Source organism: Xyrauchen texanus, chromosome 31 (genome assembly GCF_025860055.1).
Source record: "Xyrauchen texanus isolate HMW12.3.18 chromosome 31, RBS_HiC_50CHRs, whole genome shotgun sequence".
NCBI lineage: Eukaryota > Metazoa > Chordata > Actinopteri > Cypriniformes > Catostomidae > Xyrauchen > Xyrauchen texanus.
Genome location: NC_068306.1, coordinates 12,570,753 through 12,592,688, shown reverse-complemented (window position 1 = coordinate 12,592,688; position 21,936 = coordinate 12,570,753). Strand labels below are relative to the sequence as shown.

General features: G+C 38.6%; 1 protein-coding gene across 1 annotated transcript in view; it reads left to right on the top strand.

The window, feature by feature from the left end:
* LOC127624765 (matrix metalloproteinase-17-like) overlaps positions 1 to 21,936 on the top strand; it is a 91,660-nt gene that overhangs the window by 37,224 nt on the left and 32,500 nt on the right. The window contains exons 2-3 of the mRNA XM_052099633.1: positions 15,385 to 15,517; positions 16,310 to 16,445. Coding sequence (XP_051955593.1) covers positions 15,385 to 15,517; positions 16,310 to 16,445 — 269 coding nt within the window. The remainder of the gene's footprint in view (positions 1 to 15,384; positions 15,518 to 16,309; positions 16,446 to 21,936) is intronic.

Here is a 21,936-nt window from a genome sequence, read left to right as displayed (position 1 = left end):
GTATTAAACCTGGAATATTCCTTCATGTTAAATGCACTTTTTCATTTAAATACATTTTAACTATGGAACATTAAAATCTAGTAGAAATTACAGAATTTATTGTGACAAGCTTAATTCACAGAAACCAAGATTTTGCTGTAACATAATGATGAAATTTATTTTTACTGTGCAGAATAACGGAATAGCAATCCGCTTGAAATACTCAGAACACCTCAGAACATCTCTGCAACCACCCACAATACCCTAGTATCATGGCAGCAAGTTCTGGAAGTCTGGCAAAAACAACTCACTTTTTTTTATTATTTGTAAACATTTAAAATAGCTTGTTCATTCTACCACTTTCTCTCCATCTCCCTGACTTTCTCCACTTTGTTGTTTTCAATGTACCATGCTTAGTTGCTGTTTTCTGACAATTCAGATTAGAACAGTTTAGATTAGGTTTGTGAAGGAATGAGAGCCAAAATGTTAGCATCCAAATGAAGAAACTTACACACAGTAGAAAAAAGATTTTGTGAACATTGAGGTCATGTCGACTCATGGGTTTAGAGACTATATAGAGAACAATGTTGGCATAAAGATATAGGGATTACAGTATGGATTATTTCGGTTTGATCTGCCCTCTGCTTCTATTCTATTCTACTACAAATGTAACTTTAGGGGTTAAGTCCCATGGCAATCACATCTGTCCAGCACGAGATCAGCCCTTGACCTGTGACCTTTGCCTTCATATGGTTTGATCTGCTGAGGCACAGTAAGAGGATTGGTTGTTCAGTTTAGACTCATGTGCTTCCTTCCTGTGCAGATAAGATTCAAGAGCAGGGATACGTGTTGTACACCAAAGCCATTTAGTTTTTTCTGCCTCTTTAACCTAAACTCTTAACAGAAATTTACCAAATGATCACAATGCAATGACAGAGTTGACATGTTGAATCTGTGACTGCAGAGACATCAGCACACATTAGTTTGTTTAAAATATATAAACAATATGCAACTTACTAGACCATGTGTCCTACTGTTGCATTCACCATGAACAGGAAGTGGGAAAGGGGTATTCAGTGTTATAGCTGACCCTAACATTGTCTGATTTATTCAGGATTATAAAAAAAAAATTGTTGACTCAAAGTGAGGACACTTTTTGATAGGTAGTTTTTCATGTAAAATATTTATACTAAAATACTAATTTATATAATACTAATACTGTGTAAAAGTTTACTTTACTATATGTATTATTTCATATCTTATAAATCCCTACCTTTCATTTTATATTTATGAATTTGTTGTATTTTTCCCCAAAAGAATTTGCCAGTTTAACATTGTGACCTCTTGCTGAGGATAGGTTAAATTACAGTGGAGCATGCTTTGAAAAATTTTTTTAATTATATTATTTAAAAAATATGAGTAACGAATAGGGATGCACCGATACCATACCACTTTTTCTCTTCCGATCTGATATCGGAAATCTCAGTATCGGCCAATCCCGATCCGATACCAGTGTTGTTTTTTTTGCATAATCAGTTTAGAATATCTTTACATAATTGTGAGGAACTAATTGGGTGTACTCTTTAACATGTAAAGAAACACAAACCTTTAACTACACATTATTTCAATATAAATGTATAGCTTATTAAGAAAAACTTTATTGTTAACTCGTATACTGGATAATGGAGCAACAAATTAACAGTAATTCCAGTATAAGTCATAATTTATTTATTTTTTTTGCAAAAATTTTTCAACTTGTATCTGGACTTTTTTGTTCAGTTTAGATTTAAGATATCAGCTCAGTTTTCATTCACACAGTTATTTTTTGGAACCCATTCAACTTAAATATTATTATAATTTGTAAACAAAATTATAATAATTTGTAAACAAATTATAATAATGATAATAATATTATATTATAATAGTAATATTTAAGTAAGATCACACTCACAATCGTTTGAAATGGCCCTACATTAGCACTGCTGTGATTCGGCCCCAGGTAATCATAATAGGTAATCACAGCAGTGCTGATTTAGAGCCATGTCGCATGATTGCGAGTGTGATATTGCTTATATACAACAGTTCAATGAACAAGTACATTTAAAATAAAATAAAATGTAAAAACGCATTTGTGCATGGAACTACTTTCTTACGCGATGTATCAAAATATGCCGTTGCTGGTATAAACTAAATGATGCGTCTATTAAGTAATTCAAAAATGTCACTTCAGAAATAGTGTCACTGCTTGTGCTGTTTCAAACAAGTTATTGGATAAACAAGGATGGGTGTGTGTGTGTGTGTGTGTGTGTGTGTGAGTGTGTGTGTGTGTGTGTGTGTGTGTGTGTGAGTGGGAGAGAGAGAGAGAGAGAGAGAGAGATGGAGTGTGTGTGATCACCTGTTGCCACACCCAAGATGCTGTCAGCTTTCTGAAGATCAGCTTTATCATTGGAAAAATAGCAGTCCAAGCGGGGGTATTCCTCTCTATTTCGCAGTTGCTGGTGCGCAACAGTCGATCACTATAGAAACGTCAATGTCCTCCGCCATTTTAAACGGCACCCATTGTGTAATTAATCAGTCTGTTGTGTCTCTCAGCTGTGATGAGCCTTAATGCTGAAGTTGTTTGTTTAAAGCTATTTCCTAGCAATAGTAATGTAGTATTAATACAAGCAATCACGAAGTGCTGTTGTATTTAAAACACTGGCTGATGCGGATTCACTTCACGTCACCTAACTGGCTCATATTACACAAATTATCTTTTGCCACCACCTGCTTTCTAACATAGAGTGCATCCGGAAAGTATTCAATGCGCTTCACTTTTTCCACATTTTGTTATGTTACAGCCTTATTCCAAAATTGATTTAATTAATTATTTTCCTCAAAATTCTACAAACAATACCCCATAATGACAACGTGAAAGAAGTTTGTTTGAAATCTTTACAAATTTATTAAAATAAAAAAATTAATAAATAAAAATCACATGTACTTTGTCTTGACACTCAAAATTGAACTCAGGTGCATCCTCTTTCCACTGATCATCCTTGAGTTTTTCTAAAAAGAAGCATAAGAAACATTCACACTGCCTGTTTCCTGCATCTTGTTACCCACTGAAGCTAAGCAGGGTTGAGCCTGGCTAGTACCTGGATTGAAGACCTCCTGGGGAAAACTATGGCTGCTAGTGTTAGGGAGGCCAGCAGGGGGTGGTTACTCTGCGGTCTGTGTGCTAATAATGGTGCACAAGATGACTAATTCTAATTCCTTACATTTATATTGTAGTTTTCAGGCTTTATACTGTGCTCTAATCATCCAGGTGGATGCTGCACACTGGTGGTGGTTGAGAAGATTCCCTCAATGTAAAGCACTTTGAGTGCCTAGAAAGGTGTAATATAAATGTAAAGAATTAAAATTAATAATCTTTCAGAAAGATCCAGCAACAAAGCTGACAAAGAAGCAGACAGCCTTAAAGTCAGCATGAAACGAAAGTTGCGACCGACTTCCATATTATGATGTATTTCAGAGTGTAAATGCTCATCGAATAAGAAAAAAATGTAGGCTTGGGATTTGAGTTTATCTATCAGTTGTTGATTGGAATGTGAAAAGTGGTGTTGCATAGCGGAACGGAGGCAGATCTGAATGCGAGTTTGCAGTGGGCACACACACACACCTACCACCGTGCTGCTTGATTTAGAGCCGGTTATCTGTGAAATTGAGCAGTGATCTCAGCACATTTATGATCAAACTGACAAACGCATGAACACATTGTGGTCTTTGCTTACAAAGAGGCTGTAGCCATTGAAAAATTTGTGAGTAAAAGGTAAACATATTTTAACATTTTGAATTACAATACACTAAATATAAAGTAAAAAACACTTACTCATGCTGTGCATCCCAAGATAACTGCATTCAGAAATATAAATAAATATCAGAAGCATCTGAACCGTTGTATTCAGTAGTGATAACCACAGCAATTCAGGCGTGGTCATGTGTCGGTCTGCGGGAGAGAGAGAGCGGTAAGGCTTGTCACCTGGTTTGTAATTCTCTCCACCCCCTGTGTCTTGTGTTTCCTCCCATTCCCCTCACTCCCGCCCAATTCCGGCTCCTCGGAGGTGGGGAGGCCCACCCAGACCACGCCCCCCATGCCACAGTCAGCATAAAAGTAATCCATAATACTACAGTGGTTAAATCAATGTCCTCAGAAACATGATATGATAACTCATAACAAATGATAGGTGTGGGTGAGAAACAGATCACTTTCAGGGATAGTTCACTTTCACATTCTTTTTCTTGTGTTTTTTATGATTCAAACTCTTCATGCATATCTCCCGCTACTGGGCAGGGAGAAGAATTTCTAGCAAAAAATTGCTTAAATAATGATCTGTTTCTCACCCACACCTATCATATCACTTTTGAAGATATGGAATTAAACCAGTCGTTTGGATTACTTTTATGATGCCTTTACTGTATATGCTTTTTGGAATGTTATCATTTTGGCACCCATTTACTTGCATTGTATAGCCCTACAGAAATCATAATTTATGTTCTGCAAAAGAAAGAAAATCATACACATCTGAGATGGAAAGAGGGTTTTCATATTTGGGTGAACTATCCCTTTTAAGACCATGAGGAGAAAACAAGAGAACAAGAGAAAGAGTCATCCTTTAGCATCCTTCGCATTCTTTCCTCTAGTGGCTTTATTTTTCATCATGTATCCTAACGCTTCTCTGACAGATGTCAAAATATGGAAGAAGACAAATAAGTTTCTTGTTTCAGAAATTCCTCAAAGGTCAGATTTACTTACAAAAATAAGTCACAAAGGTGCTCTTACTGTTCCAAGCCTTTAACCACTCAACGAAATCTCTCTATGTAGGGAGCACTTTCATGCATATTGCCATTAATTGATGTCCCAGAATATTAGCCTCTGTACAGCACATTAGTTTGTTAACCTTTCTCTGTGCGGCATAATGATCCGTGACAGGACATAGGGGATGAGGAGGAACATAGAGCGAGAATTGACTGTTAGAACACTTGGGAGAATTATCAGAGTTTAACACAGTCATGTCAGGACTATAAATCTATGTAGGAAACCTCCACTGCATGATCAAGTGGCTCTAACTGTCTTTTGTACACACACACACACACACACACACACACACACACACACACAAAGCTGGGTCTCACTCATTGCGTACGCACTGTTCAAAGCATAAACATCTGTGGTGGCGTTTATTAGGGTCCAAGCACTGAAAGTGTTTGAAAGTGTGTAGCACCCCCTTTTCCACCTACAGTCACCAAACTTGGTAAATATATTGTTCTCATCAAGCTGGACAACTTTCATAAATACAGTCATTAGCTCCACCCAACAGGAAGTCGGCCATTTACATTTTTTTTCAAAATTACAAGCCCTGAACTTTTAAATTCTCCTCCCAGGGAATTTATGTGACTATTACCAAATTTAGACAACATTATGCCAAGACATTGAAGATGCTAAATTGCAAACATATTTTTGATATATTGAATTGTGTTTCCACGGCGAGGCAATAAATGAATGGCAAAAACTGGGAAACAGGAAGTGTCTCATATCTTCTATGTGCATTTTCTGATTTAGATCAAATTTGAGCAGTATGTTTGGTAATTGAGGCTAATCACATGGATGTGGCTATTGTGGGTCACGATCATAGCGCCACCAACTGGCAGCAGACTTTGAAATAGTCCTGTTATTTTTATTTGAAATGCTTCTTGATATCTTACATGCTATTTTCATAGCCACAAGTCAAATAACAATATTCTTTTTTAGACTGTCCAAGGGTATTCAAACACTTGCCAAAATTACACATTTATTGCATTTGCCACACATATTTCAAGGTGATTAATCATTATGCCTGAGCATAAGGTAAGACATGGTATCTTATCTTGTTTAGTCGACCAAAAACATGTGTCCTTCATGCATTGTTTTCATAATGCCACCGGGTGGAAATTGACCTATGGTGCTTGGGCCCATCATCGCTGCTTGCAGCTACTTTTGTGTGTGTGTGTGTTGTTGGTATTCATGGGGTCTATCAGTTCTTTGCTCATATGCTATGAAAGTTTAATATCGCTTTGACTATTCTCATCTCGCTATGCTAAACAAGGAGGCTTTTGGATATTATGTGTAGTAAAGCCTCCACTAACATTTCCACTAGAAACCGCTTCATAGTACAACAGAAATGCTTGAGGATTCCAGGCACTGCTAAGCACTGAACTTGCCCACCAAATACACTCACTTATCATTATCTTTGTACCATCAGGGCTGGTTCTTCTTTTTTGGCCACTTTGGAGAGAGTGAACGTGATGTACTTGAACAAAGTCAGTGACCCTGGCTGAGTTGTTCTTTTGGAAAATAATAGCCTGAAATGGTACAGTCTGTGACATCAATTGAGGTCACCCGTTAAGGTTTTTAAGATGATGGATTTCTTTCAAATTGAGAGCTTTGTTGGACTGACAGATAGTGGACATGCTCCGACACCTTGTGAGGTTGACCTAAGTTTGAATTTTGCTTGTCAGTGCCCCAAACCCATTTTTATCATCTCCTGTCATCTGATCAATACAGAAAGCTCATAAATAAAATGTCATAATGAGGTTACGGCTTACTGTACTATCAGATGATTTTGGCATGAAGATAAAAAGACAATGTGAGTGAAATATGAAAACAAAACTCACAACCACATGCTAGGGTGTTGTGGGTGGTTGCCAGAGTGTTGCTATGCGGTTGCAAGGGTTTTGTGGGCACTTGCGTACTGGACCCAAAAAAGCCCAGCCCAAAGTCTATTTTATAGTCTGGCCCTTAGATCTGGCTCGGGTCACTCCTTCAAAATAACAACAGTCAAAAGTTGCAAGTCTGAAATTAAATACGTAAGGTTAGGGATTTGTTTAAATCTGTAATCCCAAGTATGAGCAATTATGATTTATATTTACTGATGTAAACACCACTAATGATGTAAATTTCTGATAATACAAATGGTAAAATTATGCTTATGTTGTGGGTAGTAGTTACAGTAATCTAATCTTTTTTTATTCAACAGAAGTGTAATATGTTACTTTTAAAATTCTTGTAATCAGATTACAGTTACAGGCTTTCAATTAAGTTAGTACATTTTCAGTATATTACTTGGGTTACACATATTTTTTAAATAACGAGAATATTGTGAGAAACAATATTGTTTACATGCACATTCTTACACTGATTATTCCTGTGTGGTAATGTAAATGCAATGAATGGCATTCCTTTATCGTGTAAGGACATAAACAACGTAAGAATAAACCAATCGACACTGGTAGATTTTCCGCCGATTTAAACTCCACATACGCAGCGGCGGGTCCAGTGGGGGGTGCAATATCGTGAAAAAAGTTTACAAAATTAAAATGTGTTAGAGCGCCACCTATATTTCAGACTTAAGATTTATGACAAGTTTTTTGCAATTAGTCCACAATATGTGTAAATGGTGAGCTTTTAAATTGGAGGCGGCAGCACAAAAATGCATCAGAGTTTAACGAGTTAACCAGCGTTCAGCATTTGTGGAGCTCATGCCTCTTCACGGTTTGACGTCTAAAGCAGAAAATCACCCGATTATTTGAAATATCATGTAAATGCGGATTTCTTGCTTTGTCTGATTTTTGAAATAAGCTGATTTTTGGGAGAAATCAGCATATTGGCGTGCATACAGAACTGCTCATTGTAAGGGAGAAAGGAGCAAATATGACTTGCATGTGACAATAAATAAGGAAATGGGTATTATTTTGAATACATTTTGAAAATAAACTTTTCTGTGAAAAGTGGAGTAGAAAGTAACTTAAAGTAATTAGTAATGTGATCAGAGAAGTAATCAGTTAATTAATTTGATAAAAAAAAATATAAAATAAAATAAAGAAAATTAGAGATACAGTTAGTAACAGGTTGAGTGTTAGAGCAAGTTATTTGTTGTGTGTGTGTGTGTGTGTGTGTGTGTGTGTGTATGTGAGAGTGTGAGTGTGAGCGTGTGTGTCTGTGTGCGTGCGTGTGTGTGTTTGTGCAGATTAGGAGATATGAGATTCTGGGTACACCATGACTATATACCAAGAGAATAATTATTTTCTCCACACGATTACACTGTTGGACTGTTTGCCAACACACACACACACACACACGATGTCAGCGGAATCTCAGAAGGCTGCAGTCAACACAGCATAGCAACACATAGCCACGGTTTATCAACCCACATATCCTGAGTCTATACTGTTTTAATATATTGTTTTGTGCAACATCCGAGTCTGTGAAAAATTGTTTCCTGTCCAATTTTCTAATACTTTTTACAATTAGATTAGCTTTTGCCATGACTTTTGTGAAGCCATCCTTTTCAAGATATAATTGCCATACAGGTTTTTGTACACTTGAGCTTCACTCAAGTGCTTCTGCATCCATCCTCCATCTTTTTGAGTCACTTTGACCTAGAAATACATTTTGAGATTTATTCTCTAAAGTAAAAAGGCAAGATTCATCTTTCTAATAATTGTTCTATTTCTAACCTTTGTATAATCATTGCAATCTCAATTCCTTTCCTTTTTAAATACTCACAATGTGTTTCAGGGTCAAAGTGACTTAAAGGATGGAGCATGTCTCATTATGTCTAGGAAGAATTTGTTCAAATTTTAAAACTTTAAAACACAGAATACAAATGTGAAATTTGGTGTGAGTTTTTTTTTTCTCAATAGACAAAAAAAGCAGAAGACTACAGCAGAAGTCTACATTTGCCCTCTTTTTTTCTCTCGAGTTGAAGCAGATACCAAAGATTCTAAAGAGATTGGGATTTTTCTTTCCTGTGTGAGTGTAGTGTTATTCTTTAAAGGTTAGATCTTTTGAGTACTGGTCTATGTTATAGACCCCTCATGTATGTCCCTTGCATGTCTCTTGTCCCTTAGACACTTACACTTTCCTGCATCATTCAGCTGCAAAGAATATACCACAAGTGCACAGCATGCTTTTACTCTTAACTATATCTCTTTTTTTGTTCCTTCATACTCCAGTGCTGTGTGGCAAAGTTTAGTATCAAGATGTAATCATTTTAACTTTTTAGTTGTTTCGGATTCAAAGTAGGGGTAAATATGCAATACTGATTTACATTTATGCATTTGGCAGACGCTTTTATCCAAAGCGACTTACAGTGCACTTATTACAGGGACAATCCCCCAGAACAACCTGGAGTTGCCTTGCTGAAGGACACAATGGTGGTGGCTGTGTTGTTCGAACCAGGGTCCATTTGATTACCAGATTACCAGCTATGTGCTTTAGCCCACTACACCACCACCACAATCGACATAGGCCTTTTGAGTGCAAAATTTTGATCTTGGCAAATCTGAGTACAATTTAAATTGAGACTGTTGAGATCTCCCCTGAAGCTTTACATTCTTTAAATGATAAACATTATAGGGAATATTTCTCTTGCGATTTGAAAATCTGAGTGAAAGTCTTAATTTGCTCTCCTTTCAATCTTATTGCTGTCTAGGAGGAACAATTAAATGATCAATGATCTTATTTGTTCATTTTCTTCAACTGAAGGTTGTACAAGCCCACTTGACTCTTCTGCAAGTGTATACCACAAGTGCAGAGTTGAGATTGAGATCGAAGCTTCACAATTCTGTACACTTACCTTCTCCTCCACTATTACGAATGTCTCTTTAACCTTGTTTTTTGGAAGTGAGGTCGAAGTCCCGCACCAACCGTGGCAAAGTTTAGTCTCAAAAATAACTTTTCAATTCTTCAGTTTTCTGATTCAAAAACAAGGCATGATGTTCAAGTTTGCTATTCTTTTTCGATTTTTCACTTTGATGTATTTTGCTTGTCAGACATTGCATTTCTTATACTGAAGTAAAGAGGTTTGCTTGTGCACCCCTGTATGGCAAGACCATGTCGTTCTGCAAGTGGGCATGTCAAAGTCCTGCTGAACAGAGCCACAACCTCACTCTTAAATTGGCATTCAAAGGAAATGCAAATGTCATCATAATGCCTTAAGTCAGCCAGTTTTGTCATTTTCAAATCACTCGCTTCTGCACATCTACTTAATGAAGATATTGCTGAGAGGTCGTTGATTTTTAGATGGTGAAGGTGGCATGATTAATCAACCGAGACCCTTTCAAAGATCATATACATTTTAATGAACCAAATGACTGTGGCGTTGTGCTTAGGCACAATTGTTTATGTAATTAAATCAAGACGCAAATTGTTTGCCTGCAGGCCTATGCCGAAGTTTAGATGGGACGACTATGTGCTCTGTAGAAAATGCTGTGTAAGTGCAAAAAACTAATGGAATTTTTGGGAGATTGTCCCGGTTATCGATTGGTCTTATTCATCACACGTGCCATTTGATCAAAACACCATTTAAATTCAACATGGCCTTGCTTAATGCACATCAATGGAAAAAAAGAAGTCTTGAGTGTCTCAGGATCTGAAGTATCTCGCTGAATTTCCAACTGAAATCAATGGCTTGTTCTTTGTCATTCAACGCACTCTGAATAGTCATTGATGTCAAGTGGATGTGCCGCATGTTTGAGTCAGCAAGTGGGTGTTAGTAAGAGCTGATGATTTTCCTCTCGTGGTGGTGGTGGTGGAGATTTCATGAGGCAAATGAGACTAGTGATAGACTGAGATATATTGGCCAAAATTTAATTAAGTGATGTTCCTTCCATTTGAACAATTCAAGCTTGATGTACCACCTTGATGCAGTAGGGGCAGTGTTCCCACGCATCCTGGAAATCCTGGAAAACCTGGAATTTTGCAACGCAGTTTTCCAGTCATGGAAAGTCATGGAAAATTTAAAAAAAATCCCAAAATGTCCTGGAAAATTATTTGTATTGGAAAATATTTTTCTGTAGTGTTAACTACAAAAACATTTGAGTTGTAAACTAAAGACTAAGATGAGGGTTGGTCTGCAATTTGTTTTTTATATACATATATATTTTAATCACCATCCAAGGTATGTAAATACATCTTTCAATAATTCAATGATTGTAGTCCACTTATACCATCATTACCACATGTAGGGCCCTATGATTTCTGCAATGCGGAAAACACTGATGGAAGCACTGAATCTAATCATAAAAGTTGCTTTAGCTATAAAATGTGGAATGTCATGGAATTTGACATATTTGGGATGAAAATATGTGTTTGTATGCTCAAAATATGTTCAAGTGTGATTATTAAACATCAAAATGCTACGATTTAATAAAAGAAATTATAATAATCTGCATGTGTTGCGTATTTCAGAATGAATGTGTGAAGCCAGCTGCTTATGAACTGAAAACACCTCATAATAATACGTCTGTGTAGTAGATGACAGTGAGCAGAACACTTTGAAGCATGCAGCACATACAGACTATACAGTATATTTATTTTAATTACATCACAGTTTTTTTGGAGTTTAATAATCACTCTGGGCCATGTGAAAAATATGCTTACCTGGAGGTGGGAAACTGCCCTCAAAAACAGACAGAAACACCTAAATAAAAGCTTGTTTTAAATAGATGCGTGAAATGGGAAAAATATAATGTTTCATGTCATTAAATTATAATAATAATGTATTAAAGCAATATCTCACTTCTGTGATTTTCTGTTGTTCAACACTTTATTTGACAAAGATATCTCCAGTGTTGTTGCAGATTGTGCATTGATGATATTGTATAAAAGCAATTCATGTGATAAAAATAATGCAATGTTATGATGAAAAATGTAATTAATTAAAATAATTATATTTTCATTTGATTAAAGTTTTAAATTAATTTAATTAGACACCACTTTGATGGTGAAATTAAATTAAACTCTCGAATACAGAATTTTGAAAAAATTACCCTCCAGTTAACCACAATTTTAATGACATCTCATTTGCTTAAATATTACAACCGTATGGCACATGAAATGTCCTGGAAATGACCTGGAAAATTGTGACTTGAAAAGAGTGGCAACCCTGAGGGGGTAGTCAGCACTCCAGCTGCACAAGCAGCACTCCTCGTCTGCAGCAAACCGGCAGCTACAGCCATCCACTGGTGACATCTGGACTCAACACAACAGAATGCAGGCATCTCATGATGGGTTTTTCAAAGTTTCAAACTATGTTTAAATTGACACAGCATCCTATAAACAGTGCTTATGACAAGACGCTGAAAACTAGTGAGAGGCAACCAACGTGAGATGCTCTAAAAGTGACCACCTGACGCATGAGTACATAGACCAACAATTAAAAATAGAGCAGTGGGAAGAAAGTCAATAATTTTGTTGTTCCACAATTAAACAAACAATAATTTCACTTTTAAAGATACTTTTTGAATTGTCTAATGGACCCAAAGTGAGACGCTCCAAAATCGTCCGGCTCACGCATGAACACATAGAGCAATTAAAAATGGAGCAGGTGGAAGAAGGCCAATAATAGGGTTGTGTTCAATGATATGAAAGTAAAACAAGCAATTAAGCAAAAACATTTTTCATTGTCTAAATTCTTTACTTGTCTTTTGTAACAATGTATATATGATGTAATGTATTTACATTACATCATATACTGTATACCCAGCTGCCAGCTGCCCCCCTCACTAGACCCACTGCAGTTTGCGTATCGTTCAAACCGTTCAACGGACGATGCCATCACCACAACCCTCCATCTGGCCCTCACCCACCTAGACAATAAGGACTCATACATTCGAATGCTGTTCATAGATTTCAGCTCAGCATTCAACACAATCATTCCCCAGCACCTGATTGGAAAGCTGAACCTGCTGGGCCTGGACACCTCCCTCTGCAACTGGATCCTGGACTTCCTGACTGGGAGACCTCAGTCAGTCCGGATCGGGAACAGCATCTCCACCACCACCACACTGAGCACTGGGGCCCCCAGGGCTGTGTGCTCAGCCCACTGCTGTTCACTCTGCTGACTCACGACTGTGCAGCAATGCACAGCTCGAATCACATCATCAAGTTCGCCGATGACACGACCGTGGTGGGTCTCATCAGCAAGAACAACGAGTCAGCATACAGAGAGGAGGTGCAGCGGCTGACGAAATGGTGTAGAGCCAACAACCTGTCCCTGAATGTCGACAAAACAAAAGAGATGGTTGTTGACTTTAGGAGAGCACAAGGTGAACACACTCCGCTGAACATCGACGGCTCCTCTGTGGAGATCGTCTAAAGCACCAAATTCCTTGGTGTTCACTTGGCGGAGAACCTCACCTGGTCCCTCAACACCAGCTCTATCACCAAGAAAGCCCGGCAGCGTCTCTACTTTCTTCGAAGGCTGAGGAAAGCACATCTCCCAACCCCCATCCTCACTACATTCTATAGAGGGACTATTGAGAGCATCCTGAGCAGCTGCATCACTGCCTGGTTTGGGACTTGCACCGCTTGGACCGCAAAGCCCTGCAGAGGATAGTGAGGACAGCTGAGAAGATCATTGGGGTCTCTCTTCCCTCCATCAAAGACATTTACAAAAAACACTGTATCCATAAAGCAACCAGCATTGTGGACTGACCCCACACACCCCTCACACAAACTCTTTACCCTCCTCCCGTCTGGCAAGAGGTACCGAAGCATTCGGGCCCTCACGGCCAGACTGTGTAACAGCTTCTTCCCCAAGCCATCAGACTCCTCAATACTCAGAGACTGGTTTGACACACACGTGTCCTGAGTTGCACTTTAATTACTGTCACTTTATAACTGTCTGCTACCTCAATAACTGCTATGTGCATAGAATATTATCTCATAGTATGTTATGTTTACATTTTTAGAAACTGTCATCTTTTTGCACTACTGAGTACTGGTCGGCGCTGCACTGTGTATTGTCCTGTTCATTGTCAGTAATTTGTTGTACTGTCCTGTACTTTTTGCACATGTTTGCACGTGCACTTTATATAGGTATATGTAGGTTTTTTTTTTTGTTTGTTTTTTTTATATAGGTATTTTATTTCGTTGTGTTGTCTCATGTGGTCCTGTGTTGGTCCTTTGTTGTTTTTATGTAGCACCATGGTCCTGGAGGAACGTTGTCTCGTTTTGCTGTGTACTGTACTAACTGTATATGGTTGAAACGACAATAAAAACCACTTGACTTGACACTTGACTTATATGAATTATAATATGTGTTATATATTACAGTACATTATAGGCCTATTTATAATTATTTTAATTACAATATACATCAACTACATCTTAGGTGAGAATCGGCTTGACCATATAAATAACAGTTTAATTAAGAAATAAACCAAAAGACACAAACACACACATAGGACGGACAGCTTGCCCGTAAACGTTCTCTCTCTGTCGCACCACCGTCCGCAGTCGGCCTTTATCCCTCTTTGTGGCTTGATTAGCCTGATAAGGGGCTGGGTGTGTAAGCCCAGCCCTGCCATCCGCCCGGTCATATTCCTCCCTCGTTCTCTCAGGCCGGGGAGCCCCTGGCATGATGTAACCCCCCCCCTTTCCCTGGGGGAGGGCGTGCCTTTCGCCACGTCTGCCGGCGTGCGCCTTCCTGAATTTGGGAGGGGACAGGGGGAGGGAAACAATAATGAAAAATAGGGGGGTACTCCGTGTAACATTGCAGTAACCCCCCGATACACCATAGCTTGGTCCTCGGCCACTCCTCCACCCTCTAACAGACGGATTGGAGGCAGTCCTCCAGCCCCTTGCGGACAGACTGCCCCCGCCGCTTTCTCGGGAACAAAAGGGGTCTCCCCCGCCCCTGGCATTGGCCCTGACAGCTCCAGGCAGTCGGCAGTGAGCCCCTTATCCCCTCGCGGTCGGCGGCCGTTCCTTTGCTTCCAGATGGCCGGGATCCTCCGTCAACCGGCAGATGGCCGCGGCTGCTCCGTTGGGGTGGATGGTAGCAGCGAGAACTCACCTACGTCATAACCCTCCTCCTTCCCGGGTCTTCGGCACCAGTGTAAAGCAGTTCAATGGAAAAGAGGAGGCGAGAACCGGCTTGACAATATAAATAATAGTTTAATGAAGAAATAAACCAAAAGACACCAACAGACACATAGGACGGACAGCTGACCGTAAACATTCTCCCTCTGTCACACCACCGTCCACTGTCGGCCTTTATCTCTCTCGGAGGATTGATCACGACTCGGCCCCGCCCTCCACTCGGTCACAGGGGCCTTTCTCACAAAATATTAATATGCAATTAATTGTGATTAATTGGATTTATTAATCAGCACATCATGTAATTAATTTGATTACAATTAATAAGTTGACAGCCCTTTATATGTATAGTATATACATATAGTATATTGTTCAATCTCTATCCGCGACTCTACTAACTTTGTTGAAATGGACTTTTCTGTGAAAACATTTATGTCATCTTATCTGATTAATCTACAAATGAGAGAATGCTCTACAACAACAGCTGTTGTTTTCTACCACAGGACTGGCTTAGCAAATTTGGATATCTCCCACCCCCTGATCCTGTAAATGGGCAGCTGCAGACTAAAGAAGCACTGACCAAGGCCATCAAAGCCATGCAGAGATTTGGAGGCCTTGAAGAATCTGGAGTTCTTGGTGAGTAGATGGTTTTACTTGAGAAACTAACTTGCGAAGCTAAGTTCTAAATAAACGTTCGAGTGGAGCGTGTTCATTTAATCCTCTCAATCACAACGCAAGGGTATTTAAACAGCCTATGTCTTCCAGTATCCCTCCACCCCAAACCCACTTTATTTCTATTCACTTCTATTATGTTTTTATTATTAAAAGCTGAGCTATGTAATTTTTGCACCACCAAATGGAGTTGCAAAAATAAGCATTGTTTTTAACAGCTTTCCTTAATACTCCCTCCATCTGTCTTTGGTCGAACAAACAGATAGTCCCATCCCCAAACTTCCCCAGGATTTTTGGGATGCTCAAACAAACAGAGCAACAAAGCCACATTGTTTTACACTTCATGAGGTAATCCATCTATGAACACTTTACTTCTGTCTGTTTACTACTATTGCTGTCTCTGCATATTAAGCTTGGATAAGAGAAAGTATTTTAACATTGAAAAAATGACACACAAACTTTTAGTTGTCCGTTGGCCCAAGCCCTCCACCATGCAGAAACTTTGATATTTTTAACTTTATCTCTCTAAATGATTATATGAAAATGTGAACTTGTGAAATAATACTCTGGTCCTTGTTGTCCTTGCATTTTGAGAGATGCTGACTTAATTAAGGCCATTTTATTCTCATGTCCATGTTGTTCACTGCAGCTGGTGGGTTTTCTTTTGCAGTCGATAGGACCAGAAAGGCATTGGCCTATCTGAATTCTACATATGTGTCTGGATCTGTATTTATGCATGTATGTGCTTCTCTGCAGACCAAGCAACCTTGGACTTAATGAAGACTCCACGGTGCTCGCTGCCAGACATGTCAGAACCAGAGATGTCTGCAGGCAGAAGAAAGCGAGCATTGGCCCCTCAAACCAAATGGAACAAGAGGCACCTTTCCTGGAGGTACAGATAGGGCTCTCTCTAGGACTGGGCAGTATTATGCTATATACCATGCAATGAATGAAATGTGTCAACTAGAGAGATTTTGCTATAACATTTTAGGGCTGAAACGATTAGTCAACGTTATCGACAACTTCGACAATATAACATTTTAGAATAGTCATTTGATCTCATTTAACGTAACATGAGATCACATTAAACTGTAATGATGACGCGCGAGAGCAGCACTGCAGTTCGCGCCTGACTGAGGAGAGGAAGAATTACACAGCTCACAGTCCAGATGCACTCCAAACCTTCCAAACAGCTTAAGGGGATGTAGATGGCAAATTATGTGAGAATTACAATTCAAAAATACAAAATAATTTAATACAGAAGCACTCTCATTGTGGAATAAGCGAAGCCAGAGCTGTTATAGCTTTAATAAAGTTCAAATAATACGGAAGGAGGTCATGTAAATAACTACAAACTCTGAAACTGGCATTTCTCTGTGCGGTCAGTGCCACTTCGACGAGTTGCGCAAATGTCCCGATCTGAGGGGAGAGATTGAAACTGCACTTGTGTCTATACTTTTGAAAAGGTGTGTATTTTAATGTTTATGTTCTGGTCCCATTCACTTCCATTGTAAACACAACATTGTAAAATCAATTTAAAAAAATAAAATAAAAACAGGAACAAGTTAAAAATAGTTTCTGTGGGAACAAATGCTGTAGATTGAGCTTAACTTGCATTGAACCCAAAACGTTCCTTGAAGGGATTTTAATAGGCCTAATGCAAATTTTGTTATTTATGGTTGTCAAGCAAACATGTAGCATTAAAGGAGTAGTTTACCTATATGACTTTCTTTCTAATGCGGAACACAATAAAATGTTTTAATGAACATCTCAATACAATGGAAGAAGACAACAGGATCTCACTTTAAAGTTTAAAAAAGGATCCAAATGTATCCTAAAAGTAGTCCATTGCCCCTTTTCCACCAACATGGTTCTGGGCCGGTGCCCATTCTCCTCCTTAGAAAAGGCAGTTGAAAGCCACAACATGGTTCTGCACCCACCCCAAAAGCTTGCTGGTCTGTAACCAATAAAAACGTTATCTTGTGAACTTGTACCACTGTGAACAAGCTTATCTCATGCACTCATAAACAAATATTCTATGTTGTCTCTTAAATAATATGATTTTATAAAAAAAATCCCTAAATAATAATTATACAACAATTGGAAAAATAACTCTTTTCTAAATTATAGCATGTCACACAGTAAGATGCCCCTATCTTTCACCATGTTTTGGGACCAAGTTAGTGACTGAGGGGATCCCTTTCATACAGCTGTGCCCATCAGAGATGTATCTGATACATTTGCGACTGGAATTAAAGCCTCAGTGTTGGTAAGGGCTGATGAAAAGAAACAGGACATTGGGTTTTATCCCAATCTTACAGCTCCGAGCAACAAATAGAAAAGACAACATCTCACAATGCAACTTTTGCTTTAGTTGTACATAAACCTCAGTGTAGCAGGATTGTCAGAGAGCACTGAGCTTTTGCCATTTTCATAATAAAAACATTCCTCAACACCAGTGGTTTGGATCTGAGGCTGTCAGTGCTGAAGAGAGATTGACAATGAAATAGGCAGTGACTGTATCTGTTCTTGAAGTGTGTCTACATGTTGTATGTATGTGTCAATATGAGGTCTGTAATATCAGGTTTTGTTTACATACACTTGTCACAAATATCATACCATGTTTCTCATTACAGAAGCTTGCTGTGATCTCACATTCTCTATGCTGCCAATCATCCCACTCTTACCTAAAGTGTGAAATACACTTGTGCTACTATGTGTTTGTCCTCACACATGCATTGATTGATAAGAATTCAATGTTTACCCATCTCTGTTAGGTGGAAGAAAGAAAATCACACAGGTTTGGGATGACAAGTGGGTACAAAAATGATGACACACTTGGCGTGTGGTCCATTCCCCATCACGCTCTGCTTTTCGATTGCTTTTCTGTTAGCGTAATTTTCACCTGAACCCACCCTCTCTGTGTTAATGAGTTTGGCCAGACCTTGGCAGGTGACCACTGCAGAGCCAGCCAGTGCTGGCTGGGTGAAATTACTTATATAACCGAGCAGTGAGAACTCTATCAGGCTCATACAATCCATGTCAGGCGCTTTGCACCTCAGGCTCAGCTATAATGGCCAAGGTGTGCCAGCACGCTGGGTGAGGTGCCAGCACACTGGATGAGAGGCCAGTTGCTGTAATAAATCTCATAATGGCTTGTTTTAGGAGCAGTGATAAAAAGCCTTGCTTGTGACCAAGGCAATAGAGAAGGGGTGTACCCCCAGGAGGGGGAGGAGAGGAAGGATTAGAGGGAGACAATGATGGATTCTGAGTGATTATAGCAATGCACCATGATCAAGGTTCCTATGAGAAAAGATCTTTTAAAATGGAGTTGGGAAGAGGGAAAAATCAATATACCAACAGTGTAAACACTGAGCTTTGATCAACACAAGCTGACAGTTTGTTGGCTCTTTTTATACACATCAAAATCCTTCAGGGAAGCCACTATTTCTGGTTAAAGGGATAGTTCACCCAAAAATGAAATATCTGCCTTTCTCTCATCAGTGGATCATAAAGAATATGTCAGCCTCAGTCACCATTCACTTTCTTTAAAATTTTTTTCCACACCATGAAAGTGACATCCCTAAACATCCCATTCTGCCCAACATCCCTAAATATGTAAATATGGCCGCCTAGTGGACGCTGATTAATAAATGATTGATTGACCAATGAGAACGCAGCTTTATGAGTCCAGCTTTCTTACAAATGTATTAAGAGCACATGGACCATCAGTCAAAAGGCAAGACAGGCCCTCATCATGACTTCATCAGACCCTCAACACACTCGAGGATCCACTGCCTGCTTGTCATTAATTACCCAAATAGATTGGGAGTGATTGCTTTGAAGACAATGTGTTTTTTTCCCCCCACATTCTTTTGTATTCCACGGAAGAAGGAAAGTCATATGGGATTGGAGGGTGAGTAAATGATGACAGAATTTTCATTTCTATCAGAAAGACACCAGGCTTGAGTGAGGTCATCTTAAAATCCACGATCCCGGATCCGGGATTTAAAATTACGTCAGTAATAATGTACTTCCAATTTTAAATGTATGCGGAGGAGTTATAAGCTCATATCTGGTACCATTTGAAAGCTTAGAATGTCTACTTTCTTGAGATATGCATCACTTTGGCATTTGTTTTACACTAAGTAACTTATTTACAATAAATTACATAGTTCCACCCATCAAAAGTCGTGTCATAATTATGTGCGTTTTTGAATACGCATATTTCTCATATCAGCTCAAATATGACCGTACATGTACAAACCATGTATCAAATGAAAGCTCTCATTGCCAGTAAGAAGTTCCAATAAGTCTTTTTATTGAGGTATAATCACATATCTAATACACTTCGAATGAATCATGAAGTATACAATCAACATTTGTAAACATACAAGTGAAATTATTGAATATTTGCCGTGCTACTCGCACTAGACAGCACAGTTAGCCACAAATGCTACATAATATTTTACCTTAGGTTATTCTCTGCAAAATGAGCCGTTTTTCAGTGTTTTCTGTGGTTGTGTGCCCAAGTAATCCCTCGAGTGCAGAAACACCACAAAGTAATGTTATATGATATTCAACAATCCAGGAAAATATGTAAACATCCGATCCGGATAAAGCATATATTGCCGTAAAGCTTAGACCCTCTGCTTTCCGGCAATGTCTCTCAAGATCAAATAGACCAATCAGGGGCTGTGATATTGTATCCAGACTAGGTAGGTTAGGTGCGCAAAACACACAGACGCGTCTCACCAGACACCAGAGCGCATATTTACCACTTTCAACAGTGTTTTATGTAATGACAAAGGGTTTTCTGTAAAATTACACTGGGATTTTGCATTTATAGCACTGTATATGGGTATGGGAAGACTTTAGATTTGGGTAGGCGGAAAGTACACCAAAAAAAGGTAATATTCCTCCCTTCAAATAAATTGAAATAGATATTAAATAAAACATGATACAGACAAAATTCCTTTTTCAGGTATTTGCTGACATCTAGTGGAAACAGCCAAAACTGTCTGCTTGCTGCTAGGGTTTACAGGGCTTGAGTTATACACTTTCAAAAATGAATTTATATAAAAAAAATCAAAAAGCGCCTCTTTTTTTAGGAGGGTTATTACTGTTCAGACAACATATTTTTAATTTTTTTTTATTTTTAGCAGTGTTTTATGCAACTTCAAAGGGTTTCCTGTAAAATGACACCAAAACTGTGTATTTAGGCCAAAGTATGTGGGAATGGGAAGCTTTTTAATTTGGGTAGGCCAAATCCAGGCGGAAATCCCCAAAAATGGCAAGGATCTTAATTAAGATGCCATTTATTTGATGAATGTAAAACAGAAAAGTTATGTCTCTCTTTGGAGTAGGCCCCGTCTGGCGGTCCGAGGGAGTTGTACTTGGAACCATATCCTGATGAGATAGGAGGCAGGGGCGAGGAGCCTACCCCCGTGCGGGACAGGGCTCAACTGGTGGAGGTGGGGTGGTGGAGGTTGCCGCGTTAGCACACTGAAACAGCAATGTGATAGATTGTGAGCAGACTTATAAAGCAATGGCTTACATGTGATTGGCTGGGAATTACCCAGCTAATGATGTACAGCTGCTAGTCTTCCCCCTAGAACTACACTGCGCTTCCATTTCTGGGTGAACTATCCCTTTAAGGTTACTTGATTATTTCATTGCATTACTGTCAGATTGGCATTTTTATCAACTAATTGCAAGTAGACATTTGCTGATATTCAATAATAAGGTATACCATTATAGTTACATTCACAATATTGTTATCATGCGCACTTTAAAATACTGTGAAATTTTCTAGAGTTTTCTGAATGCACTGTAGCATTTCCATCAATAAATCATCATTCTGACAGTAATAGGAAAAAATACCAAATTTCTAGGAAACTCTAAAATTCATGTTTCTTTTTCAATTAAATGTTTCCCTCAAAATGTTGCCATAGTTGTTACTTGTTCATTTGCAATGAAAATAATCAGTAATACATTAGAAAGAACTAAATGAAAAATAGAAGCATTGGACTGAGACTTTTGAAAGCCACCATGTCTCTTTAAATATGATATGCTTTCTTTGTGATCTTTTAATTAAAAATGTATAAAACAAGCAGCTAAATCTTGTAATTAAGAACAAGAAAGTTTATTTATCTTTCAAACCATTTTGTATTTCAATAGACCATGATAAATCCTTCAGCAATTATCATGATATGACAATTTGATACCATCACATCTTTAATTGCAAGAATAAAATGCAGACCTTGGTAGCTCAGTGGTAAAGATTCTGGCTACCATGCTGGAATTCGCTAGTTCAAATCCCAGGGCTTGCAAAGTGACTCCAGCTAGGTCTCCTAAGCAACCAAATTGGCCCGGTAACTAGG